At 37.2% G+C, this 19,099-nt stretch overlaps 1 protein-coding gene across 2 annotated transcripts in view; it reads right to left on the minus strand.

Annotated features, from left to right (window-relative positions):
• The window catches only part of Edil3 (EGF like repeats and discoidin domains 3), a 476,202-nt gene that overhangs the window by 218,476 nt on the left and 238,627 nt on the right, over window positions 1–19,099 (minus strand). For both annotated transcript variants that reach the window (XM_021223453.2, XM_005065680.4), the window contains one exon: window positions 16,974–17,102. In XM_021223453.2, the coding sequence (XP_021079112.1) occupies window positions 16,974–17,102 (129 nt within the window). The remainder of the gene's footprint in view (window positions 1–16,973; window positions 17,103–19,099) is intronic.

Here is a 19,099-nt window from a genome sequence, read left to right on the forward strand (position 1 = left end):
CATGATACACCAGTGGATTCCTTGATCAATAGGAATATATGTATTTTCTCATTTAATAACTGTATATCAAGCAATTATTATAAGCTAGGTTCTTTCAGGCAAACTGGAGCAAGTAAAACATAAGCAGATTAATATTTTATTCTGGAATAGAACCTTATTTTCTAGATAGACGGATAAACACCACAAGTAGAGAGTACAGTATGTTTTGAGTAAAGAAAATGCTAATGCCAGTGCTAAGGATAATAATAAGCAAAATAATGCTTTATAAAGAGGTGGTGCTTAAAAGTACAACAGAATGCCATTTCATGCACTGTGTAGACTGTCCCTTTGAAATATTTCCATTTTCTCAAAGTCTGATATCAAGATAAGGGACAAGCATTATAATTATCTAGTAAAGAGCAACACTCATACAGGGCACAGATGCAAAAGCCCCAGTCTGAAAGAAAATGTGTCAGGACTGAAAACAAGAGAAAGGGGACCACGAGAAATCAGCAGAGGATGGAGTGGATAAAGATGGGCAGGAAGATCCGCAGGTCCAACACCTTGGGTCTCAGCAAAAGACTTTGGATTCAACCTTGAGCTAGCTAGGTAATGCTGGTTGTTTTCGAACACAGAAATAACCCAATACAATGGCTCATCCAGGACAGACATTTAGACTTGTCTATACTGGTGCTGTCTCCTGTATAGACAAGGAGCAAATGTACAGACAGCGAAACCTCCAGTATAATGTGAGACTGGAAATGGTGCTCTGCTGGAGCAGACAGGAGGGGGAAGATGGAATCTGGATAGTTTTTTCTTTTATAAACACATCACAGAATATTCAGCAACATCAGGCCAAGATACTTCTTTTCAAAAAGAAATCAGAGTGTAGCATTTCCAGGTTCTCCTCCTCTCTCCATGTTTGTTTATTGTGTGACTGTCTACATCTTTCTCTCTCCTCTCTCTACCTCACACATCTGCTACTGAATGGGATTATACCAAAATTAGACCCTACTTTTTAAGTTGAGGAGTTCAGTGTTTCCCTGTATTCTATAACTAGCTCATATATAATCAGTGTTTATGTTAGTACTGCTTCCTTCCATCGTGCTCAGAGGGAAGAGTATTTTAGAAAACCAGTGAACAAAATGATGATGAATAAATTACAAATGCATAGGATTCATAATTACATAGAAGCACTTTCAGATATTTTAAATTGTGCACTCGTTAACAGATGGAATCTTACAATAAGCAAGCAACCCAGTGATTTTTGCTTAATGGAACCTGTCAGTTGACCCTCATTATCTTGATTGGACTCAGAGTCAATTCAGATACATAGATACATCTGATATTCTGTGCAGATTTTTCCAGTGATGCTTAATTTAAGAGAGAAAGTCCAAACCCTGTGTGGGAAGTGTGGAATATACTAGAGCCCTAATCTGACTAACAGTGGAAAATGAGAAAGCAAGTTGAGCATCAGCCTTCGTCTTTTCAAGCTTCATCCATGCAGCTACTATGTCATCAGTTGCTGCCTCCTCAATTCTGTCTTCCCTGACATGGAAGACCTCACCAATTTTCATGGCCTAAGCCAAAATTTTCTTTTCCTGCTTTAAATTTCTAATCGTTATCAATACGGTTAGTCATATCAACTATAGAAGTAACTCACTTCCAAAAACCAGGGCTTATCACAATGATTAATTCAAATCTGTATGACATATAAAGGAACATACATAAACCTTGATACATATGAGCTTCCATTTTACTTAATATGCCTGTGTTCATCACTCAGATAAACTGTATGTATTCTTCTATAAAAAGTCAAGCAATTCCTTCTCTTACCACTTAAAATGGTCATTTTCAGATCATCAGAGGTAAATTTTTGGTTTAGAACTATTGTAACTCATAGCATACAAAATTATTAAAACTGTCTGAATAGCAAAGGTTAATTCATCTTCAAAGTATATATTGCTTAAATTTTTATGAATATATAGGCTGTGATATGATTACTAAATCAATAAGGAAAAACGAGAGCAAAGTCAATTGAGTTGCATTCCAAAAGCCAACACTGATAAATATTCGCTCAATACAGTTGTGATGTCCAGATTTCTCATTACAATGTAAATTATGCCCTTATTTTCCAAAAACTATTATTGTATTTTACCTTGTAATTATATTAGTTTTGATTTACACACTATCCTTGAAAGATTTTCTTCAAAGTGAGCTGTATTGAACAATTAAAACTAAGGTAGCTTGAAGACAAAACGATAATGTTTCTAAAGTCAATTGATTTTTCTATGTTGTTTCTTAGCTGAAAATCATAGATTTATTCATTTATTCATAATGCAGAGCTTTTACTTTACAGCAGCATACAAGCAACTTGTGCACTTACATTAAAAAGCAAAGCAGGCAAGTGTAGGATAGCAGGGCTGCTAAGAGGCTTCTTCTACCAGTCCCTGTAAACACACACTAGTTTTTATCTGAAGGGAAGCGGAGTGTGATGCCTGCCTATGCAGCAGCAGGCCCAAAGCAGACCTCTACTTGATAAGGATCAGCAGAGTGCGGCTGACGTTATCGTGTGTCCCCTTTTATAATATTTTATTGCTTCAGAATTTTGTACATGCATAAAATTTTTTTATCAAAGCCCCCATTTACTGCCTTACAATTCCTTCCTTATCTCCCACCACTTCTTTTCCCTCCCAACTTTACCTGATTTTGCACCTTCTATTTTAAATAGAGGGTATTTAGTGTGGATTCCAATGAGTGCTTCATGTATGTATATGGATATCACGCCATCTATTGAGCCAAACAGAGTCTTTCAGTGGACACATCTCTGACAGAACCTTACTCTCCCACACCCAGCAGCTATGACTTGCAAATAACTTCTCATCTCTGGGTTGGACTTTGTGGATTTCAAATATGCATAGTTTGGGCCGGTGAGAGGACTCAGTGTATAAAGGAGTTTGTTTTCACGTTTGACTAATTGAGTTTGATCCCAGAACCCATATGGTGAAATGGGAGGAGAGATTTACTCAGATGATCTTCTGACCTCTATACATTCACCATAGTATGAATGCATCCTCTTTTCTAAATAAATAAATAAATATAAAAAGAGATCAAGTTATAAAATTCAGGATCATCACACACATTTAAATTACTATTATATTGATATAAACACTTAAATATGTATTTATATGTTATCTATATTTTTAAAATTCTAGATTATATCTTAATTATATTGTAGAAAGCAGAAAAAGACTGTAATAATGCATATTAGAATTGATAAGAACATATTATATAGTACAGCATATAGTAAGAAGTTAAGTAAACAGAAGTCATTTATGTACTACTGAAGTACAATAGCAAAAGCTAAGATTTATACCATTGTGGTCCATATTAAACTATTTTCCAACACTGAACGTTGCTCTCTTCTATTGAAATCTTCATTAACATTCTGCCTAATCAATGGCATCTTGAAGGTGTCTAAAAGGTTCTACTATTGTACCATCAATACCTTTCCGTTTTATACCAGCAGCCACCATCATTCCCAATACAGATTAGCTGGCATACCCTTAACACTCTATTCTCCAAATGTGTACTTCTATAGCAACATTGAAAATTTCAAATTCTCGTGATGAATTTAAGGTGTTTCATTATCTGGCCTTTTATTTTCCCTGGTTTGCTTTAGGCATCTTCAGCTAACCATGCCCCAGTAGAATTCCCTTCAAAATCTCTGAATTTTCTACTATTTGATCACATGGTTTCTATTCAGAATTCCATGGCTGGAATTCTGACTTCATTCACATCTTTACTCAAATAACAAATATGCATAGAAAATCTGATTTCCAGGATGTAAATAACACTCACATTCCTCCAACCCTTGTTCCCTTTCTTGTTAGTCACTTAGAATTGCCCTGTTGGTTCCTTAGGCCAACACTTCAGTTGGGTGGGGGACAAACAGCAGGGAACAGAGTAGCCAGCATCTTAGTAGTATGTCTTACTTTGATTCACTAACAGAGCCAGGAGATAATGTTTCTTGATAAACATGTATTGAATACTGGGCAAATAAAAACTCTGATCTTACCAAACATTGTCAAATGTGCAATTAAAGTACTTTCTGATGTGACTGGGGAAGAATTTAGAGGAAAGTAAAACTGTGTGTGAGTGGCTAGTAAGGAAATGTGTGAGAAAGCACAAAAATAATATGGAAATCCTAGTTAGCAGCACTTGAGGCTGGATAAAATAGAAAATTGAATCTCACAAGTTTTAAAAACATATTTCCTTATTGATTCTTTGTTAATGCACACCAATACTTGATATTATACATTATCAGTTTATCTTTTAAAGTTGAATGATTTGATCATTGTGGAATCCTATACACCTCAGGAAACAATGAAAAAGTTCTAGCACACTTTACCAGTTTGTCTGAGTCATTAATATTTTCTAAAATAAATTTATAAAAGTAAGACAAAAATATTAACATCATAATGCACCAATGCCACTCAAATGACACTGGCTTTCATGTATAATTTTTTTCTATTCAATTCTATCCTTATATATAATTTCCAATCTACCACATACTCTGTATGTTCAATGCTTCCTGTTGTCATTTATAACCGTGTCCCTCTGCAAATATCTGGAGCCTACTCATGTCTATTTCCAAAACCTTCTCATTTCAAAACAAAATGTGTATGTTGATTTCCTGGTGTGCCTAAGCATTCATTTCCTAAAGGGCATCTCCACAGATTCTGATATGAGATTATTGCAAATTAAGCTTCTACGAGGTTTCACACAGCTCTTTGTCAGGGTTTGCTTTTTTATGTCTCTGATATAAAAGCCTGAGTGCACTCACTTAGCTACATGGTAATGCACGTGTTATAAATTTTATGATCCTATTCCCCATCAGAAGTCCTGCAACCACAGAGACTTGATTACTTTGACTATTTGCTGTATTTCAATGTTCAGAACAGTGTTTGGCACAATTTGAAGAGTGTGGATAAGTGTACTTTGGATCTCTATGGAGGCTGATTTCATGGGCATAGATCGTTTTGTTTTACAAAAATAAGGATTAATTTGAGTCTTCAAAAATTTATTTCTGAGAAATCTAGTTTAAGGTGATAGTAAGAAATATAGTCATGGTGCATGACCATTAACCAGCATGAGATAGTTATTTCACATGCTTTTCATCCCAGCACTCAGGAGGCAGAGGAAAGCAGATCCCTGTGGGTTCCAGATCAGCGTTTTCTACAAAGCTACACAGAGAAACCATGTCTCAAAAAAAGAGAGATAATTATTCAAACCCTAAAATTTAGAACAGGTCAAGTAGGAAGACTGAACACCTGGAACTCTTAAAGGGATTTGGAGGGTCTAGATACAGCCACATGAGTTTCTGTCTAACAGTGAAGTGGGATTTAGTGAGAGCTAGAAATGCTGTGTTGTTTCCTAAGGCCATATGATGTTTCAGTTGACTGAGGGACCAAAAAGAGGGAACAGAGCAGTCAGCATCTTAGTAGTGTGTCTTAGGTTGACTCACTAACAGAGACAGGAGATAATGTTTCTTGCAAAAAGCATATTGAATTCCAGACAAGTAGAAATGTTGCTCTTATCAAACATTGTCAAAGTCTTTGGAGGAAGAATGAGACGGTACATGAGTGGCTAGCAAGGAAATGTGTGAGAAAGCACAAAACTAATCTGGAAATCAAAGTTAGTATCATTAGAGCCTGGAGAAAATAGAAAATCAGGTCTCATTTTAAAAACGTATTTGTTTATTGAATCTTTGGACATTTCATATCGTGCATCCCAATCCCACTTACCTCCCATCTCAAAGGTTTTTAAAGCTGCATTTGTACTATCATTTGTGCTCCTGAGATATTCTTTATAGATTCCATTGATTCAGGTCTAGAAACCTGTGCCCATTAGTGTGAGTACAAACAACAACTTCCAGGAAGGTTGACTGGGGGGGGCGTAGGATAGGGAGAAGAGGGAATCATAGGATAGAAGACAGATCAAGCACCATTGTGATCTCTAGTGATCTAAAGGGATGACACCAATTGGCAAGCTAAGTAATAGTGTAGAGACCACCCCGAATGCCCATTCCTGATAATGAACTTGATGTCTATAACCATCCTGGAGCCTTCATCCAGTGACTGATGGAGGCAGAGGCAAACACCCACAGTTAAATACTGAACAGAACCCAAGGAACCCAGCGACAGAGAGGAGCGATGAGCAAATTGGCAAAAAATGGGCTGGCAAAACCAGCAGAGACAGCTGATCTGAACAGCTGGGAGGCCAGCATGGGACCGATCCAGACCTCCTGAATGTGAGAGTCAGTGAGAAGGCCTGGGCTACCTATGGGGTCCTGAGCAGTGGATCAGTGTTTATCCCTCGAATACTAACAGACATCGTGTGTCCATAACACAAAGAGGGTTGCTCTCTCTGCCAGGACTCTAGGGAAGTGCCTGGACCCTACCCTGAGTGAAATGATAGACTCTAGATATCCCCTATGCAGAAGGAATTGGCAATAGGGTGGGAGGATGGGGGGATGGTGGGGGGTTGCGCGAGGAGGGGAGGGAGAGGTTACTGGGATTGACATGTAAAACAAGCTATTTAAAATAAAAAAAAACCCCAACACCTTCATTGGTTCAATATTGTGGCAAAACTTAGAACATGTTTCTTTTCAAAGTTTATTGTTTTTCTGGAAATCAATTGTTCCTTTTAAATAAGAAAGAGGATAAAAAGTATGATTCATTACTATCTAAAGCACAATTTGACGTATCTTGGATTTTGTGTGTATCATATTACTTCATTTGAAACATCACAAACATCTGTTTATTTATGGATACGCGTACATATGTCTGTCTCTGTGCACATGCCGGTGGTCTGTATCTGTCACCACAATCCCCTTTTTGAACTTCAACCTATTAAAAAAATGAAGAAACTGCAGATGATTTGAAAAACTGTTTACTATGAATAGGAGAAGCAGCATAAGCATTTAAGAGGGGCAAACTAACATCCAGACTAGCATCAGGTATGAGTTCTTAACAAAATATAAGTTGCATTATTTTAAACAAGGACCAAATCAAAAAAGAAAAATCAGCACTTTTATGATTTGCTCATCAAAGCAGACTTCTGATTCCATATTCTAATGTTGGTTTATCTTTTTAGTTTCAATAAGACACTACAATTCAATATGGATTGTTTTAGAATACTGTTTCGCGTCTTTTTTTTTTTAACATGGAACCATATGAGGAGACTTATCAAATGGTTGATGCCTTTACTTTTACATTATGATGTCTGGGTGGGAACCAGTCATCCATGTTTTTCAGAGTTTCTCAGGTGACATTAATGTAAAAGCAAGGCGTGGAATCAAAATTCTAGAAACCATTGATTAATTTTTGCCATTATACCTGTTAAATAGACTGGGATAAGGAACCAAAATCCATTCACTGGAATGTCTATGATGAGTCAAAGAAATATGCACAATTGTGTGATCACTCCATGATTCTTATGCCCCTGAAAACCTCAAGCCTTCAGACATAAACTACGTGATGGGAATCTGCAAACACAAGTGAGCAAAAAATATTAGAATCCAATCCCAGCTATGACAGCCAAAGGTCTATCTGGGAAATCTTTTTGGAGATCTTTATTTCACTTTAGTGAGCAGACTGATCAATGAAGTTGAATTGAAGACACAGACATAAATTACATGCCCTATTTTTTTATAAAGAAGCCGGAAATAAACAGTGGGAGAGAAAACATTGTCAACAAATGGTGCTAGACAAACTGGATATCAGCATGTAGAAGAATGCAAGTAGATCCATACTAATCATCCTGCATGAAACTTACATCAAAGTGAACCAAAGACCTCAACATACAACCAGACACACTGAACCTCTAGAAGAGAAACTTGGGAATAGTCTTGAATTCATTGACACAGGAGAGGACTTTATGCACAAAACATCTATAGCACAGTCAATAAAATCAGTAATAAATGGGACATCATGAAACTGAATTCTGTCAGGCAAAAGACACTATCAGTTACACAAAGAGGAAGCCTATGGAATGGGAAAAGATTTTTACCAACTCCACATCAGATGGAAGTCTCATATACAAAATATATAAAGAATTCAAGAAACGTATCTTGAATTTGTATCTTATTTTGTCCTTATTAGCTGTTGTCCCTTGGATACCTGTTCTTTTCTAGGGAGGGAATGGAGGGGGAATGTATCTGGGGGAGATTAAAGGTCAGTGGAGGTAGGAGAAAATGAGGGAGGAGAAACTGTGTTTGGGATGTTTTGTTTGGTAGAAGAATATAGTTTCAATTAAAAAGAAAAAAGACAAAAATCTGTTCTCTAATTTTTGAAGTTTTGATTAGGGAAAGCTGGTTGTAATTGTAATAATAAAGGAAAAAGGCAGTCATGCTAAAATTGGGAGAGAAAAAGGTAAAGAGAGGAATTCTTTTAGAAGAAACAGAGCTCCACTTGAAATCTCTTCTTGCTATTCACAAATTTTTTATAAATAATAAAATCAAAATACTTAGAAAGAACATATGGCTTTCATACAAATTTCCATCATATCTTTAAATGTTAGAGCATTAAGCATCCTATATGTAAAAATTTCAAAGTGAGTGCATAGACACCTCATCTGATTTTATAAAAATCTTGTGTAGACTGATAAAAGTTATTTACTTCAATGTTTGCAGACATCTTGTTTCTAGTACACAGCACAGTGACACTTCTGTAAACATCTGCTGAGTTGAGATATCTGATAAGAACCCTGAAGCTCAGAATGATTAAGTGTCAACGTCTACTGGCCATTCATCTGTTCATCAAGAGCTATTTCAAAGTCAGGCATAATTCATAATCTTCCTGGTAAATTATTGCTTCCTCTAGATATGACAATATAGATAGATGACTAACCAATAAGTTAGTGTCTCTTATGTCTGATGTACATGGGTACTTAAAATTAACACATACAGACTGAGCAGGTTATACCTACATATTTAGGAGTATGAATGCATACTTATATATGTAATAGGAATTAATGAAAAAAGAGGCTATGGATTTGAATGAGCACAAAGAGTCATTATCACAGGGGAAAAGGGTAATGATGTGGTTATATTGTAATGTCAAAAAATAAAAGAAGTATTGAAAATTTTCTAAGGCATTAAATCTATGATATTGGTCAAATATTCTGATTCTGTAGGGTAGAAAGACATCAGTTATTACACTGAAATTGTAAAAATGTATGTAATTTTCAAACACAGTTCAACTACCAATAATTATTGGATCAACAAAAATCATCAGCTAAATGTAATAAAAGTCAATTTTGCAGTTTAAAAACATGAAAGGAGTTAAGATTACAGTAAATAGAAGCTGAAAGGGTTAACTCATACATCTATAGCTCAAAATTGACATCAAGCTGGTTTACAGTAGGTAGCAAAATATATAAAGAGAAAATTTTGTATTCTACATTTTTTTCTGGCTAGCTTTCTCATGGTAAAGGAGGTTATAAACCATTGTATCTTGAGATAACCTAGAAACACAGACCATGTCTTTAATAAGGCAAGCATTTTACTTCCTGAGTTTGGTTGGCTTCAAGGACAGAATTTCTTTTCTGAAGGGGAAGAAACTGAAAGCTGTGGAACTGTGTGTGCAGTAAGAGAGAATTCAGAGAATGCTTCATTGGGAAGATGGGCAGAGCCCTGGTAATGAAGAAAAAGCATTATATTTGTTACTAGGCAACAAAACAAAATATGAGTACTTGGAGCACACTCTGAATGTAGCATCTTGTAGAATACTCTGTGCTTACAAATGCTTTTCAGAAGCCTACTGCCTTGACAACTAAATTAGACACCAATATATCCTGTAATTTATATGCTTTAATTTACACATATATCTGAATGTTGGTGTGTGCATGTCACATAATTCTTTGTCATTTTAAAAGCAAATATAATTTAGTAATTCCACATCAAATCTAATACTTAACATTACTGTAAAACTCTTATAATGTTATAATTCTATCACATTTTCAACGTGATTTAAAAATCCATGTAATGGCTAAAATATAAAACTAACAATAACAAATACTGATTAGAGTTTATAACAGTATCTGACTCAATCCTGGTGATTCTGCCATTGTAATAAGGAAGTTTGCATTCCTTTTTAACCAAATCGGGTGCACTTTTGCCCTCCAGTCCAGCAATCGCATTCCCAGGTTTATTTAAATGAGCTGAAAATGTATGCCCACAAAACAACCTTGCACATGAAATTGCATAGCAACTTATTCATTTTTCCCCAAACGAAAAACAGTTAAGAAAGCAAGATGTATTTCAGTAGACAAATATGCAAACATAACTGGTAAAACTTTTTTTAAAAATGAGCATTTTTATTTATAAAATAAATGAACTACAAAGATATAGACTATATTATGCATGAACCCTACATACATTTTAAGGTAATGGTTATCTACTTGAAAGGTGACACACTATCAGATTCTAAACATTTAAAAATACTGGAAAAGTCACAACTACAGAAACAAAAAACAGTTATCAGTAACTGTCAAAAGTGTAGAGCTGGCTTAGGGATTCTATTGCTATGAAGAGACACAACGACCATGGCAACTCTTGTAAAGGAAAACATTTAATTAAGACTGTCTTAGAGTTTCAGAAGTGTAGTTCAATATCGTAACAGTGGGACATGGTTGTGTGCAAGCACCCATGATGTTGGAGAAAGAGTTGGGAATTCTGTATCTTGATCCACAGGCAGCAGAAACAACTGTGTGCCACACTGGGCATAGATTGGGCATGTAAGACCTCAAAGTTTGTCTCTGTGGTGACACACTTCTTCCAACAAGACCACACCTAATCCAAGAAGGTTATACCTAATAGTGCCTCTCTTTATAGGCCAAGAATTTAAACACATGAGTCTATAGGGGACATACCTATTTAACAAACACTAGGGTTGAACAAGAATGGATATATGGACAGCTAGGAGATGGGGTATTTAGCTAAGGAAAACTGTCTTGTGTGACATATTATTTTATGCTTTTTCAAATCCCATGTCACTGTACGATAAAAAGTGTGGTCCCTAACATACAATATGGACTTTAGTGAGTAGTTCTGTAGGAAAGTTGGGAGTTGTGCAACACAACTGTAATTGCAACACTCAGGAGCAGAAGCATGGTGATCTCTGGCAGTTTGAAGCCATTCTGACATATATGTGTGTGTGTGTGTATATATATATGCATATATACATATATATTATATATATTTATATATAACCTGGACTTTGAACTTTGACATATATATGCATATATATATATATATGTCCAGATTAGCCAATAGCTACTGAATCACAATTCATTTAACAATGCACTTATTATGCAAGCCAAAATGCTAAAATTAGGGAAAATTTTCTATAATGAGTGATAAATGGTGATTTTTTCATATTCCCTCTTCATTTCTCTACAAACTAAAACTTCTCAAAGAATAAAGTTTACATATTTTTAAAATTTAATACTAAATAGTAACATTATTGTTAGTACTGGAGAAGTTTTTAAGCAATTTATACCACTAAGTTCTTAATAAACTAAACTTAAAATTAATTTTTGATTGTCTATAAGCATATATTAATAAGCATATTTAGTTCACAATTTATCATATAGAATTGAATTAGTAATTCTTTTTTTCTTAATAAAATATTGCAAAGCCTGTTTGTATTTTAATAAGAGAATGAAACAGTGTGGATTAGGGTGCGTAGGAAATAGGGCAGAGCTGGGAGGAGCTGGGTGGAACTGGGGAACTGGGGGCATCTGCGGGGAGCTGGAGGGAGCTGGGGGGAACTTGGGGGAGCTTGGGAGGAGCTGGGGGTAGTTAGGTGAAGGAAAACAGTAATTAAAACACATTGTATGAAAATGTCTATTTTTATTAAAAAAGAAATACTATAATTTAATTGTATAAATAAAAATATGAGTGGATAGAGAAAATGTGGTACATTTACACAATGGAGTATTACTCAGTAGAAAAAAAAACAATGGAATCTTGAAATTCGCAGGTAAATGGATAGCACTGGAGGAAACCATCCTGAGTGAGGTAATCCAGTCACAAAAAGACAAACATGGTATGTACTCACTCATACATGGATTTTAAACATGGATCAGGAGAGTGCCAGTCTGCACTTCCACTGACAGAGAGTCTGGGAAACAGGAAAGAACCTAAAAGATATAGATGGTACCCAAGAGAAGAGAATTGAGGCAAGATCCTCTAAACAGATGAGGAATATGGCGAGGGTTGCGGGGGAGGGGGACCTGGGAAATAGAGAGGGGGAGAAGTGTAAGAGAGAGTAGGACTTGGTAGAACAGGAAGGTCGACTGGGGGGTTAGGATAGGGGGGAAGAGGGAATCATACGTTAGAAGATAGATCAGGCATCATTGTGACCTCTAGTGATCTAAAGGGATGACACCAATTGGCAAGCTAAGCAATAGTGTAGAGACCACCCTGAATGCCCATTCCTGATAATGAACTTGATGTCTATAACCATCCTGGAGCCTTCATCCAGTGACTGATGGAAGCAGAGGCAAACACCCACAGTTAAATACTGAACAGAACCCAAGGAACCCAGCGACAGAGAGAGAGGAGCGATGAGCAAATTGGCAAAGAATGGGCAGGCAAAACCAGCAGAGACAGCTGATCTGAACAGGGGAGAGCTCTTGGACCCCAGACCGACAGCTGGGAGGCCAGCATGGGACTGATCCAGATCCCCTGAATGTGAGAGTCAATGTGATGGCCTGGGCTACTTATGGGGTCCTGAGCAGTGGATCAGTGTTTATCCCTCGAATACTAACAGACATTGTGTGTCCATACCATAAAGAGGGTTGCTCTCTCTGCCTGGACTCTTAGGGAAGTACCTGGACCCTACCCTGGATGAAATGATAGACTCTAGATATCCCCTATGCGGAAGGAATTGGCAACAAGGTGGGAGGATGGGGGGGAAGGTGGGGGAGTATGGGAGGAGGAGAGAGAGAGGGAACTGGGATTGACATGTAAAACAAGCCATTTAAAATTAAAAAATATGAGAAAATACGTTACATATGAATTTAAAATATCACTGTTGTATTAGAACACTTCTCTAGCTATTGCCTTTCTAAATAGCTGGATTTCAGAAATCTTAAAAAATTCTATTAATATATAGTGGAAACTAGAAAAAAGATTATTTTTTCTGAGTTGGTCATATGTATATTTATCAATCCCCATGAATGATTTATCAAGTTTTATGTGTGTGTGTTGATTAACTGGGGGATCGTGATCAAATACGAATTCTGACTCAGCTTATTTGTGGTTAATCTACCTTCCAAAATGCCTCTGGGTGGTACCAAAATCTTACCACACCCTGGGTAGCAATTCCTGGGTCATAGAGGTGGTATGAGAATGAAAAACCAGCTCAAATCCTCTAGTGGAGGATTAAACAGCTCCCCTATTTCTCCTAACGGAAGAATCTCTCAGGACTCTACCACTTCTAAATCTGCTTTTCCAATGTATAATCCTTTTCAATTCCACCTGAAAGAGATGGTTTGATAACCTTTGTGCTGTGAGCAAGCTTCCATTTAGTCATAATACTCCTGTGGCTTATGTGAACTCAAGGTCACTCTTTGTAGTTCAATTCCTTAATTTATATGTTTTCAATTGAGGAAAGGTCAAATGACTGACTCAAGGTCACTTATCCAATAAATGTAAAGGTCATGTCTCGAATCCCAATTTCTGAATTCAAATTCAATCCTCTTTCATCCATTTTTGTCTTGCTTCTAATAATGATGCATGCCACAGGAGACAAACAGGATAATTTAGATATAAAATACAAATTTTGAATTGAATTCCATAGCCTTGGGCTTTCAGCTGCAATTCTTGAGAGGCACTTAAGTTTGGGGGTTGTAAGTTACTGTACAGAGAGAGGTTTTGTGTTTTAAAGTGATACTTGGAATTTGGAATTCATCATTAAATTGTGAAGTCCAGATTTCTATATTATGAGATAAGGGCATATGGGAAAAGATTGAATGTCTTACTGTGGGGAAAGGGAGTAAGAACTATCTTAGACTTCCCCATTTCTAATGTTCCACATGAAACAGCTCAGTAAACCACATGTGGGAGCCAGAGGCAGATGAGAATGTCCCCATTAACAACTTCCATGAATAATTTCCTTTGGAAAAAATAAATGATGGCAATGCTATCTGTCATTGTCAATCCCATCCATCTAACTCCATGATCTTCCCCTCTCTCTCTAGAAAGCAAACAGACAAAAAAAATGGAACATATACGAACACACCCACAAAAATATAAGGGAGAAAACCATAATATATAAGAAAAAACAGTCTACAAAATACCAGTGAGTTTGCTATGTATGTAGTTTGTTTTGCATGGCTATCTATTGCACAGCAATGTGTCTACTTTTATGAGTGATAATATATCCAATGATATTCCATTGGTTAAAACAAAATTTTCCATTGCAAGTAGGTGACTTTACAGATAGATTCTTAGTTATGGGTGGGCTTGATGTACTATCCCCCATCTAAGTGCTGGGACCCTTCCCTAGCTAGTTTTACGTAAACTTGACACAAGCTAGAGTCATCTGAAAGGAGAGAACCTCAATTAAGAAACTACCTGCATATCATTTGACTGTAGGATGTTTTTCTTATTAAGTGATTAATGGAGGACGGTCCACTCTATAATAGGTAAAGCCACTCTTCTGCTTGTAATCCTAGCTTCGATACTAAAGCAGGCTGAGCAAGCTCTGATGAGCAAGCTGATAAGCAGCACTCTTCCAGTGCCTCTGCATCAGCTCCTGCAGCAGGTTCATGCCCCATTTGAGTTCTTGTCCTAATTTCTTTCTGTGATCAAATATGATGTGGAAGTGAAACACAAATGAACACTTTCCTCCTCAACTTGCTTTTCATCACGGTGTTTTGTCATAGCAATAGTAACCCCAACTAATACAGACCCCGTGTAGCTTGATACTGCACGGTCCCAGTCATCCTGTTACAGTCTTTGTGAGTTCATATGCTTTTCTATTTTATCTGAAAGATACTTTTCCCTTGGAATCATCTATCTCCTCTGGTTACTATAATCTTTCTTTCACATGTTCAATGAGGATCTGATGGGAGCCCTCTGAGCCCTGAGGGAGAGGTTTGGTGTGGACATCCCATTTAGGAATGTGTGTTACCAACTCCTCAGGTTTTGCACCTTGATTGCTTGCCTGGCCATGAACCTTAGACTGAATATGACTCAGTCCTAGGGGAAAAGTAAATGCTATTGTTCCTCTAAAAGAACATAGTAATAAAATGACCCCTAATGACATTCTGCTATATAACCAAAGTTCAAAGTATTTCTCAACCATCATAGAATCTTCCTTTTCCTGGAGATGGGAATGAACACGGATCCACAACTGAACAATGTGCAGCAGAAATTACACGTTAATTTCAAGTGTGCATGTCTGTTTCCTGTGTTTTAAATTCTTTCTTATTCTTATCTGTGTTTTTCTGTTGTTCAACTCTGTTTTCTAGAGACACAGAGAAAGAAATGTCATAGAGTTGAGTGAGTGGCAGTGGGGAGGACCTGGCAGGAGTAGGAGAGGGGAAACCATGATCAGAATATATTGCATGAAAAATTATTTTCAATAAAAATAGACATATTAAACCACTTTTGCAGAAAAAGGAAGTCAAGAATTTTGACCTATCCCCAAAGCAGACTTTAGAAGCCAGCCATGATAAACATGTAGTTCTTCTTTCAGACAGGTCTGTTGTGAGTACTATATCAAAGAATTTCATGCTTGAGTTACAGGGGTAGGAAGACTGTCACCCTAGGCTATGAAGCTTATAGCACATCTTACAGAAGTGATTATTATAGTTCCATCATGGTATTAAGGGAATAGAATAGCACCTGAGATGCAGAGCTCCCATCTTAGTCTCTCTAGATATGTTTTGAGATGTTCCCATGTGGAGAATGAGCTGTGATCCTACCTTCAAGGGCAATCAATCTTGGTACTTGTGAACCTTGTATAAGAAAAATTAGTAGATCTGAGACTTAGACATCATTGCAGAAGTGTTGGTGCCAGTTGTAAGGAACAAGATATGTAGGTATTATGGAACTTTCTCCAGAAGTTCTACAAATTCCTGACTGTGGAAACACCCTAGGAAATCACAGGCTGCTTCCAGTGTCTCAGAGCTAGTGTGTTTGCCCTAGGGCTTTGAAAGTCTGACTAAGGCTCATGTGTCAAAATTTGTCTTCTACATTCCATACCATTGTTACTTTCACATTCATTGGCAATATTTCATAACCATTCTTGCTACCCAAGATTGTCTCCCATCCTAACCTTTTTGCCATGACCAATACTTTACCCTTCCTTCAAAATCTCTCATGCAAGTGGCCACCTCTGTACTAACATCCTTCAGCAGCTCAGAGTTTATTGTGGCCTTCCTGTATGCTGAGCTACAGTGTGAGTAAGGCCCTATGCCACTCATTGTGCATTTTATGTATGTTGAACTTGCAAAGATTTTCACATTGAGATATCACTGAGTTATATATTGTTTAGGGTCTAGAATATCCGCTATTGTTAGAGCATTTCTTGTTAACTTAATCACCAGAATAATTGCTGGAAGAATTAGCTTTATGTTTGGAGAATTTAGCTTTATGGACAAGAATGAAAGAGAGAGACAAATACTATAACATGAAAGACAACTTATTGAAACTTAAATTGAATAACAATGACAAAGGCTAGCAAGCAAATTTCTAGCCACACAGAGTACAGGGATTGAAACAGCCCTCATCATAGAGATGACTGAAATAGCCCTCATCATAGAGATGACATGTACTGTGGAGAGAGACAGCATGAGCCAAATGCCTGGGTTTTGCATTACTCTTCAGATCTATGACTCGATTGCCAACAAAAGGGTAATGACTTGTATACAATAGATCAATAAAAATAAAAGCACATTGAATATAAATAACTTACTGTGCTGACAGTGAATCCCATTAAACCCACGGGGACATTTACAAACATAGCCTATGAACGTGTCTCCTCGATATGCTTCACTGATCTCACAGGTTCCTCCGTTATGGCATGGGTTGGGGATGCAGGGACCTGGAAGACAGGAAAAAAGGCTTCATGATGAATGTGCTTAACAAAAGATATTATGTCAACATTTTCAGCTGACAATTTTCTTCTTGATACTCTATAGCAAAAGCACAACGTGTGTGAACTCTAATGAGCAGTCTGAATTTAAATATATGTGCTGTTATCATATAACTCTGTGAACAGGGGAAATTATTTAGTTTTTCAGTTGCTAAGGTGTGATATTTTGACAAATATTAATTTAATGAAATTAACTTTAATGGCTACACTAAAGTTGAAAAGCATTAATGTATTAAAATATACCGAACAGTACCAGCCACACATTATGCATTCAAAAACAGCCCTAATTCAATTATTATTTTCAGAATTGTGGAATACCTTCTGCATGTTGAACAATTAATAGGGAGTTGCAGTTTCTAAGGAGCTTTTGACCTTGCTGATGCAAAAAGCATCTGAATCTACTAATGTATAGAAAGTCAAGTGCATAGATGATGCTTGCAGTAATTTATGAAATTTTCATAAATTTGAGGTGGAAAATGGCTTCAGAGAAACTTCACCATCAACCTGAAATACAGTAGTTCACCAAAAGTTGCAAGTTTGAATAAGTGGCTATAATAATCATCTTGTAGAATATGAGAATGTAAGTTCAACAAAGATTTAAAACTGGTGCATAAAATAGAGTCATTCTGAGATTTCCCTGGGCAAAACTGGCTGCTAACAGTGTGATTAGCTGGGAACATCCAGCTACTGCTCTGTAGGATCTGCTGTAACAATGTTCACTCCAGGTCACATTCCCGAGGCAATGACAGAGCAATGTGTGATATCAAACTGGGCCAGGTCCACCTGGCACAGAACTCCTCAGTGGTATATTCTGTATTTGGGAATGTTTTGCTGGCACAGTTTAAGTTTTTCTTGACAACGCTGTCAGTCTGAAGCTTTTTGTAGGAAACACTTCTTTTCTTCATTGCTTTCTTCTTCTTCCCGAAGTGAAAGGTTTGTCACAGTCTGAGGGCATCTGCTAAGCACTCATGCTCTCCCAGTCTCCTCTGATCTTCACAAGCATTCAGCACAATACATTACATGCATTCAGCTTCTGGGAGTATTTGCTAATGGAGTGAAGACAGAGCAGAATCTAAACAGAGTATAGATTCTGGAGAAGAGTCAAGGGAAATCAGGGAAAAGTTTTCTCTGGAAGATGAAATAAGACCAAAACCCCAAAGTAATTTATAAAGATTAGAATATAAGACTATCTCCTTGTCCTACTAGGAGATAAAACTGATGCCAAGCAGGGTGTCATTGAAAGTGACTCTGCAGAACAGTGGGTGCATGGGAGCCAAAATGAGAGAATAAACGGATGGGGGATGTCCTTCTGTATACATGTTTCTCTTATAGGTTGATGAATAAAACACTGTTTGCTCAGTAACCAGTCAGGAATCATAGGTGGGCCTTCCAGAACAGGAGAAGGCTAGGGAGAGGAAGGCAGAAAGTGGCCTTGGAGAGATGCCATACCGCGTAAGGAGTGACATGTTGGATTACAGGTTAGCCACAGCCTTGTGGCAATACATAGATTAGTAAAAATGGGTTAATAATTAAGACAGAGCTTGCCAATAAGAAGCCCTAAATACTGGCCAACAGTTTTTATAATTAATATAGAGTCTGTGTGTTTTGGAAGGGGCCTAATTGGCTATGGGACCAGGCCTTTAACCTCAGTACTTGGGAGGCAGTGGCAAGCAGTTCTCTATGAGTTAGAGGCCAGCCTGGTCTACAAAGTGAGTTCCAGGGCAGGCTCCATAGCAATATAGAAAAACCCTGTGTCAAACAAAACAAAACAAAAGCATAAAAAACCCTCTGTTTTCCTGTGTTTCACGTCTGTCACCTCTCTCCAGGGGCAGTCCTTGGTCCTTCCAGGACAAATTCCCATGCCCTCCCTTTCCTTGTTTCCTTACCCTTCTCTCTTAGTCTTATCCTGTGTTTGCCTCTTATTCCTTGCTTTCTGTCCCTCTGGA

This window comes from Mesocricetus auratus, unplaced genomic scaffold, assembly GCF_017639785.1.
Source record: "Mesocricetus auratus isolate SY011 unplaced genomic scaffold, BCM_Maur_2.0 Super-Scaffold_100020, whole genome shotgun sequence".
NCBI lineage: Eukaryota > Metazoa > Chordata > Mammalia > Rodentia > Cricetidae > Mesocricetus > Mesocricetus auratus.